This window comes from Podarcis vaucheri (genome assembly GCF_965113315.1).
Source record: "Podarcis vaucheri genome assembly, chromosome: 17".
NCBI lineage: Eukaryota > Metazoa > Chordata > Lepidosauria > Squamata > Lacertidae > Podarcis > Podarcis vaucheri.
Window position 1 is genome coordinate 42,742,231 of NC_138755.1, and position 9,380 is coordinate 42,751,610.

Consider the following 9,380-nt stretch of genomic DNA (forward strand, 5'->3'; position numbering starts at 1 on the left):
TGGAACATGCCCAAGTATCAGCTCTTGACCTGAAGGAACTGGTGGCAAAATTTGCAGAGGAAGTGAGATGGTGATGTACGTGAAATTAAAACTTTTAAGGGACTTAAATTTTAACATCACAATTTACAAAATTATTCAAAATTATTTGTGTGCTAAAATATCTTCTTTTGTATTTGATAACCAAAGATCGTCGTATTACTTATCATTGCAATTTTTAATTTTTTAGCAGTTTCAAGTTTTGTGCTTTTCTTTTCTTTTCCCCAACCAGACTTAAGGGCTGCACAAAACTTTTCTGCCCTCCAGCAGAGAGGAATGGCCACAGGGACTGCCAGCCCTGCCTTCCACATCCCAAGGCAGTGGCCTCACCCTGACTAATGCTAGAGACCTGCAGTGGTTGCCGATTTGCTACTGGGCCAAGTTCAAGGTGTTACTATTAGCATATAAAGCCCATAGCAACTTGGGATCAGTTTACCTGCGAGATCACCTTGCCCCACCTGTGCCCACTCGGCCACTTTGTCAGCGGAACTGGCACTACTGCAGGTGCCACATAACAGCCACATTGGTCAGCCCACAACCATTTAGTGTGGCAGCGCCTGCACATTGGAACCCTGTGGAGATCAAGCCGGCACCTTCATTGTACTCTTTTCGTGGCCTGCTAGAAACAGTCTTGTTTAGAGGAGCCTGTCCAAACGCTTACAAAGTTGAGCTCATTTTAATCAGTTTTGGTATTTTTACTTGTGTATGTTTTAAAGTACGATTGCAAATTCTTGTTGATTTTACAGTGTTATCTTTTTGTAAACCACTGGCAGGTGGTTAGGTTTGGGTTTGGGGTTTTTTTTTGCAATCAAGAGGTTATAAATCTTAGGAAATAAAAACAAATACAACAAACACATTTCGCCAGAATGCGTGGCCCTGCATGCTTGCCAAAGAAGGAGAAGGAGAGGAAGAGGAAGAGGAAGAGGAGGAGGAAGAGGAAGAAGGCACTAGAGGGCACGACCTGAACTAGTGGATTCAAATGACAACAAATGATGAATTTCTTATAGCAAGAAATGTGGAAGGGATTCCTTCCGAAGGTGGTAGGCTCTCCTTCGTTGGAGGTTTTCCAACAGAGCTTGGATGGCCCTCTTTCATGGATTCTTTAGCAGGGGTTGGGCTAGATGACCCTGGGACCCCTTCTGAATCTACATCATCATCATCAACAACCACCACCTCCTAGTGCTTGAGGTCAGGGGTGGCGAGGGTTCTGCTTCTTCTTGCAGAGGATGCGGGACTGCGGGGTTGGGCAGCTTTAGCAGCAAGGCCGGCGACAGCTCCACACACGCGAGCCCCAGCGGAAGCCGAAGGTGCACGTGTGAATCCTCCTCGGCTCGCGCATCTCCATCTCTCCTCTCCCGCGGATGCTGCCCTCCGAGCGGCTGGCTGGCTGGCTGGCTGGCTGGCAATCTCGGGGCCCCGAAACTCCCACCCGGTGACAGATGTCAAGTCCAATTAAGCGACGCGCCTCTGGCTGGCAGTCCAATGGGATCGCCCATTGGGTAGCAACTTCGACGCGGCCGGCGCCTCCTCCCTCCCGCGCCTTTATAGCCAGCCGCTTCTCCGGGACACGAATCCACCGGAACCTGCGGGGGATCCCGACGCATCTCTCCACCCCCCCCAGCCCCCTTCCCGGAGAGGCCGGCCCCCGGCTGCTTGGTGGGCCCCCTCCAGACCTTGATGGGCAGCGCGGAGCCCCGCGGCCGGCCCGGGCTCCCTCCTTCCTCCGGCAGAAGGGCCAAGGCGGCGAGGGGCGACGGAGAAGGGAGGAAGGAGCAGGAACAAAAGCCCCGTCGGGCCCGCCGCCGCCGCCTTGCGCGCCCGCGGAGAGGACCGCGCTCTCCGTCCTCCTTCGCGCACCATCTCTTTTGTTGCGCGCCCCGATTATGGCAGGAGGCGCCGGCTGAGCAGCGCCCCTGGGAGCATCGAGCCACAATTCAGCCTCCTCTGGCCTTAGAGAGACCTGCTTAGAGACCTGCCGAGGTGTCCTTCTCTCCCCCCCCCCGCATCTCCTCCCCCCCCGGATGTTTTTGTTTTTCCCCCCTAGTGCATTTTATTTCTCGTTTGTAGACAGTTGCGCTCTCTTCCTCCATTTCTGCGAAGCGATGAAAACGATTCCGGTCTAGCGATAGGATTTATTTTTTATTTATTTTTCATATGTGGATCACTCCCCCCCCCCGCCCGCCCCCCTCTATCTCTCTCCCCGTTTCTCCTTTTGTCCTGTTTCATGTCCAAAGACTAAGATGAACCCCTGCTGGAATTTTATTTGAGGCGCGGAAAAAGGGGGCCGGAGGCGTTGCAAGGAAGGGTGTCGCCAAGGCTCCTGCAAGGTAAAGTCCTTTCAAAAAATGTTCACGCGCCCCAGGTGAGGGCAGGAAGGGAAAACAGGGCGATGGCTCGGGTAGGCCGTAGGGATTTGCGTAAGAAGATGCCTTAAAAAATAAATTCAAAAATGATGATGATGATGATGATGCTTTTTAAAAGGGCTCTGAAGACCCACGCTCCGGGGAGGCGCCTTCCCTCGGGTCGCCAGCCTAAGTATATAGATTTACTTGGCAAGCAGAAATAAATGCCTTCGAAATCCGAGGCTCGCTCGGGCAAAGCCGGCTTCCAGCGCAGAACTTCGGCTCCGAAGCCCCGCCGAGCCCTCGCCTTCCAAATGCGCTGGAAATCCCATACAGACCCTCGACTTGTTAGGAGCCTTCCAAAAACATTATTTTCCGCTTGCGTTGTTCGTTTGCTTTTCAGCTGGACTATTATTTCCTTGTGAATATTAGTATTATTATTTTTAAATCTTAAACGCATTTTCCCCTGTTTTATATATATTTTAAAAAACACCCGATAGCAACTTCGGAGAGAAACGCGTCGCCTCCCCAGTCCCCGAGATCTTCTTCTCCGGGTTCAACCCCCGGAACCGGGGACAAAAGCAACACTTCCGTAATTGGCTCATTGTTTGCCAAATAACACCGGTGGGCTTCGGAGATCCTGCGCAGCGCCAGGTTTCCAGGGCAGGCTGTTCCCCATCGCTCCCCAATATTTATTTCTACCGCTCTCCTTTAAATCCTTTGTAATAATAATGATTTCCTCTGGCATTAAACGGGAGGGGACCTTTTAGATGATGATGATGATGATTTCGATTTATATGCCACCATTTAACCACAGATCCCAGGGCGGTGTGTCATTTTTGGTAATCAAACGAAAACACTGAGCTTTGCAAAGCCTTGGCAATAATAGTAATAGTAATAGTAATAGTAATAGTAATAATAATAATAATAATAATACAAACAATTTAATTGATGCTTGTCCTCGTCCTCAGGGACCCTCTCCCCTCCCCATCGCCTTTCCAGCTACTCAGGAACTTCACCCTCCCCTCCCCTCCCCCCAAGTTCCCCCCAGGTCTTCTCTCCTGCTTGGCACTCTATTGTTTTCTGAGATGTCCGCGTGTCCCTGGAAGGTCTCCCTGACAGATGGCAAGGCGCGCTCATTCCCTTGGCGATGGGTGGCGAGGGCCCTTCCGGATCCTCGCCCGGGGGCGCGCTCCGATCCCGAGCCAGGGCGGCTCCGGAAAGGCGCTCGCTGGGGCAACCGAGGTGGCCGGGGAGCCACTTGTGGGTCCGAGGGGCCTGGCTGGGGGCCGCTCTCCCTCCTCCTCCGACTCCAGCCTCTCAGGGGCGCCGAGGGCCATCTACTCCACCCCCCGACGGGGCAGGAAGCTCAGCTTGGGGTCCATTTGAGCGGACCCCGCTTAGCTTCGCACGTGCACCTGATTGCTGCCCCGCACTTCCTTCACCTGCTAAGCAAACTAAATCTGCCGGAGCCGAGAGAGTTTAAGTGCCCCTGAATGATACGTATTTGTATACCGCCTTTCATCTGAAAGTCACAGGGCGGTTCACAACATTGTTCTGGTATATGCATTTGAAAGCGGCGGGGCGGGGAGCTGCTTTGCCGCGGGGGGGAAGCACAGATTGCAAAACAGGCCCCCCTTTTTTGCAACATGTTAACATCCCTTTGAACAGCCCCCCCCCCCGCGTCGCCTGCTCCTACGCGCGCAAGGAAAACCACCGGACGCTAAAAGAAATAGGATCCTTGAACAAAAACAACGCCCGGCGCTTTCTCCCTAAGGTTGCTGCTTTTAATGTACCGGTAGTTGGATCCTCGCAGCGTCAACTATTCCCGACGGTCGAAATCTTGATCTCGGACCTTGCATTGTCTGGTCCATTGTTAGGTGGTGACTCGAAAAGGGATCGCCTTCGGGAGCTGAGATTCTCACCAGGAGAGGAGGGCACGCTCTCCTTCCGATGCCCAACTAAGAGTGCCCCACGTTGGCATTTTAACACCCCCATGTCCAGCAGGGGGGCCTTCGCCGACTTAAAAACCACATTCCTCGACGTTCACCGCGTTGGCATCCGCTAGCGAGGCGCAACAAACCACAAATAGCTCCCCAAATAGTCTGACTTTCTGTATTTCACGCCGAGGTCGGATTCGAGGCTCAGCCTGGGAGCGGGGCGGCCTTTTGAGTTGAGAACTGGCCTCTCCTTAGCAATGGCAACGTAACTTTTGGATTTGGATTTAGAAAGCGGGAACACAAAACCAGTCTTATTTGCGTCACTCCCACACCCCCTTTACGTGGGAGCGTGTCCCTCTTTAAGACAGCTTCCATCACTTCCGAAGAAACCTTTGTAGGATAGCGCACCTCGAAACATTTAATGTCGATTCCGTGGTTTGGGAGCAGCCAGGGAGCTATGGCTTGGATTGCTAAGGCTATTGTTATTTTTCTTTTGCAAACGAATTCAGCGGGCTTTTTTGAGCGTGCCCGCGCAGCTATAAATTAAGACAAAGTGTATAAATCAGAATAGATAAGAACGATTAACGGCCCGGTTACATAGTAGGTCCAACAAAAGCGGCTACAGAGCCCTTCCTTTAAGCTTTCTCTCCTTTCCCCCGCCCTCCCGTCTATGAAATGTTCGGGCCCGTTGAGATCCCTGCCTTGCAGGGGGCTGGACTGGATGACCCCAGGGGTCCCTCCCAGCTCGGTGGAATTCTATGATTCTATGATAATGTTAATAAGCCCCCGTTGATCAAGAAGCTGGATAAGAGTCCATCCTGCCCGCCCTCAATGTGTTGCCTGAATTGCTGAAAATGTTGTGCTGGCAGATTGGTATCGATAGCATAGGGATGTAAACGCAATTGTAAAAGAACAGCAACGTAAAAACGGCAATAATATTGCTTGTGTGTGAAGAGAGAGAGAGAGAGAGAGAGAGAGAGAGAGAGAGAGGGCGCGCGTTATGGACAGTTGTTTGGGAGTTTGGGCAGCGCGGCCGTGGTGGCTAAAGAGACATAGCTCTGACTCTGGCTCTATGCAGGTCCCTGCTTTGAGTCTCGCTTCTCCTTTGGACTTAGACAGGTGGCCTAGACAAGGCACACCCCCACCCACGCCGCCCGCCCCGTTTGCAACTGCCTATGGACCAGTCGGGGGTCCTGGCAGCCCCCTGGAAGGAGAATGGCTCAAGGGTCGTTACGCAGCGCTCTGCACGCCCCAAACGCTGCCCATGTCTACATGCTGCTCTCTCGGTTGGCACCGTCAACCGAACGGGCCTTTTCTGAGGTGGGTCCTCGTTTGTGCAATGCTCACCCCCGAGAAGGCTCGCCTGGCGCCTTCCTTGCTCAGCGCCAGATTTATGGTGGCGCAGGTGGTTCTCCCGCACAGGGTGCCGAGCCAAGAGGGCACAAGACTGAGAAGATCCAGAGTTGCGAAGACCCATTGGGGGGCACCAAATGTCGGCTGCACACCTGGCGCCATATTACGAAAAATTACCGAAGTCTGCCCCTGTTCACCTTTAGGCACCAGGCAAAAACGTTCCTCTTCAGCCAAACCTTGAGCTGATTTACAACCTATGTGCTTTTTCATGCACTTGTGCGCGGGAGAGGGGGAGAATTCTTGGCAAGTTTTTTCACGCTTTGTAATTTGATCTTGCATTTCTCTATTGTGAGCCAGCCTGACATCTTCGGGTGAAGGGCGCTCTACAAATTTAACAAACAAATACGGCAAGGGCTGTGCAGGGCGAAGTGCTTTGCCCGCTTGGAAGTACTTCTGTGCCCGTCTCCTGCCTCCCAGCTGCCCTCGCCCAGAGCTTCCTGGCTCTCTTTGCCTGGTCCCTCTCCAGCTCCTTCGGAGCCACAGTTGATGGAAACGGGATTCCTCCAATGCAAAGCTTGCACTGCAAAGCTCGCGCCAGTCGCAGGGAGGGGAGAGGCCAACCCCGTGGTTTTCCAGGCGTGTTGGCGCGCCACACTGGTTCGGCCGGGAGATTCAAGGACAGTCAAATAAACATTCAAACATTTCAGTGTAGCATGGTATGGTATCAAAAGAAATTTTATTTGCAGAATATGGATAGATCTGTTCTCAAAATGAGCAAAAGCATCAAGAGATACCGAAGACCATTCCATAGTATAAATGAGATTGTCCAGCAAAAGGAAGTTCACACCTCTCATTGAGTTTGTGTACTTACTTTACGTGCACACGTAAGAGGCTCGTTTCGAATTATACTTTGGGAATGTTCTTCAGGTTCTTGTGAAGCTGCGCCGCTTTCCACTTTCTGGACGCCCCACAATTATATTATAAAGCAGTTGTATTCTATGTTATAAATCAAGCACTGCTGGAAGTTATTTCCTTTTGCTTACCAAGGTGTTTCTTCTCCGTAAGGAAAAAACAAAACACCTCTGCTTGAGGCTTGGGCTCCCAGGCTGCCGTCGAGGGTGAGGGTCTGGCGCTCCGCTTCTTTCTGGGCGTCGCTGCTGACGGTGCCTTCTCTCTTTGCCAGATGATGCTCAGCCCGGACCAGGCGCTGGACTCGGACCACCCGTCGTCGGCGCCGTCGGACCCGGAGTCCCTGGAGGCCAAGGGGCTTCGCAGCTGCTGCGCCTCGGACCTGGAGGCGCCCGAGGGCGACGGGGCGGGAGGCGGCGAGGGTCGCCCGGGGCCGCACCCTCCGCAGCCGCTGAGCCGCGAGGAGAAGCGCCGCCGGCGCCGCGCCACCGCCAAGTACCGCTCGGCGCACGCCACCCGGGAGCGCATCCGCGTCGAGGCCTTCAACCTGGCCTTCGCCGAGCTGCGCAAGCTGCTGCCCACGCTGCCGCCCGACAAGAAGCTCTCCAAGATCGAGATCCTGCGCCTGGCCATCTGCTACATCTCCTATCTCAACCACGTCCTCGACGTGTAGGGCAGGCGGGGCGGAGAGGGCAAGACACCCGGGGCCCGGGGGGGGGGTGGGGTTGGCGGCAGTGGCAAGCCGGCAGGGGTCCCCCGAAGGCCCGTCCCAGCCAGGCTCCCCCGGCGCTTGGCAGAGGCGCTGTCCGCACTGGAAGCCGAGCGCCCCGGGCGCTCCACGCGGCTTCCTGCGCCCCAAGGGCGCGCTCTCCCGGCGCGCCTCTTCCTTCTGATCCCCGCTCCGCGGTAGGGTCCCAATTCAGCAAAGTGTTTAAGATCCCGACGGCAGCTTGGCGGGAGATCCCTTGGCTTTAAGCTCGTGCCTTAAAGGGCTTTCCTGAATCGGGCCCTAACAGAGAAACTTGAAATGGACCGGGTCCCTCCCCCCCAGGGGTTCCCACGGGTGGGTTGCCGCGTGCCAGTTCCCCCCCCCCCCACCCACCGGGCAGCTCCCACTGCAGAAAGTGGAGATCTTCTTTTGGGGGCGGGAGGAAACAAAACCCACAAAAGACCCTGAGCTGTCAAAGTGCCCCTTTCTCTAGATCCAAAAAGTCTCGACTGCTTGCGACCTTAATACATGTGATCCAGGAGTGCAGTTCAAAAGTAACTATTTATTTTTTATTTTGGGTTAGCAGAAGTAGAGTATTTTCCCCCGAGATTATTTTTTAAAATTTTGGGAATGGTAAAGGTTTTGCGTTGAAGACTTTTGTGCCAACTGGTTTTCTATAGTCAAGTGTTTACATTTTCTTCTTCTGTGGAATAATTGTCTGACTTTGGAAGTGTTTGTTGGGAAGCAGATTGTGGGTTTCGTTTTGCTCTGGATTTATTGCACCACTTCCCCTGTTTCTAAGCGTATTTTATATATTCAGACTTTGTCCTTGAGAATTTATTTTGTGTGTGGAATCAAAACTAGCACTTCACTTGAAGTTTTTTGTTTTTTTTAATGTGTATGGTTATTCTGACTTGTAATTCTGTCTAAAAGGTATTTTGCAAACCATTTATAAGGGAAGTAGTTTTTGTTTGTTTGTCCATATGTCTGTCCTTTTGTGAGCGTGTGTATATGTATGTGTGTTTTTACAGACTTTTTTGTTTTGTTCTTTTTAAGGGAAGAAACAGGACTACTTTCCTTTATGACAACCAAAAAAGTTGACAACCAGAAAATGTTTCATGCTCTTTTGCTGTGAATCTCTTAAAACAAAAGTACGTTTTAGAGAAAGAAAGAAAGAAAACCATCTGTTATCCAAAGATTTTAGTCTTTTTCAGGGTTTTTGGGTGTGTGTGTGTGTGTTGCTTTGTATAAGGCAATATTTTGTAGTGAAAATAGAAAATCTGGTTTCTATTGGAAGCGTTTTTCATATCTCTCATGAATGGTGCACTGTTTTGCATATAAATAAAATTATAAAGCAAAACTGGTTTCCCCCCAATGTTTTTAATTTTGGTTTGTTCCCCCCCCCCTTAAGGTGAAACAAAAACAAGACACCAGCTATTCCAAGCGTACAATCCATTAAGAGTACCTCCCTTCTAAGCCACCTGAAATGTGTGGAACTTTTGCAGTAATCTCGGTAATAGATAGTCCCACTGGACTCTGCACAGAGAAACAGGAAATCACTCTTGTTTGTCTGTGTTTAGATAGCTAGTCCTATAGTACTGCACAAGTATTATGCATATAAAATAGTTTATTCCTTCCCACTGTGTATATATATGTGTATGATCCTTTGGAAATTAGATTGTCCTCTTATTTGCTGATTATTATTAATACCCTTTTGCAGTGCAGTAGTGTGCGCATCTACTGAGAAGTAAGTCCAATGGAGTTCTATGGGACTTACTCCCAGGTAAGTCAGATTGCAACTTTGATCTGTAGAGAAAAACGCAAAAGAGTGAAAACTAGATAGAATAAAATGGGACACTTGACTGCTGCTGCTGCTGCTCTAAAGAATTGAGGTCTGAATCTGATGTCCCTTTGCCTATTCTGGGAGCAAAAGGGACGAAAGTGAGAAGAGTAGGAAGATAAATGCCTGGTAGGGCGCTTGTCATCTCTTTGGGTCAGCAAGATTTTTCTCTTATCTTTTGATTCTGTAAGGACATCTTTCAAAGCCACTTCTCCAAAAAGCTGACCGCCTGAAAAAGGTTCAGTGGAAAG

General features: G+C 51.2%; 1 protein-coding gene across 1 annotated transcript; it reads left to right on the forward strand.

The window, feature by feature from the left end:
• The first annotated feature begins 1,818 nt into the window (after positions 1-1,818).
• On the forward strand, positions 1,819-8,669 carry NHLH2 (nescient helix-loop-helix 2). The gene is made up of 2 exons (XM_082204451.1): positions 1,819-2,363; positions 6,855-8,669. Exon 2 carries the CDS (start codon positions 6,855-6,857, stop codon positions 7,251-7,253), a length of 399 nt encoding a protein of 132 aa, XP_082060577.1. The 5' UTR covers positions 1,819-2,363; the 3' UTR covers positions 7,254-8,669.
• Positions 8,670-9,380: the final 711 nt, after the last annotated feature.

Excerpts from the sequence above, each read along its gene's own strand:
- NHLH2 (XM_082204451.1), top strand. The coding sequence starts at position 6,855 with ATGATGCTCAGCCCGGACCAGGCGCTGGACTCGGACCACCCGTCGTCG.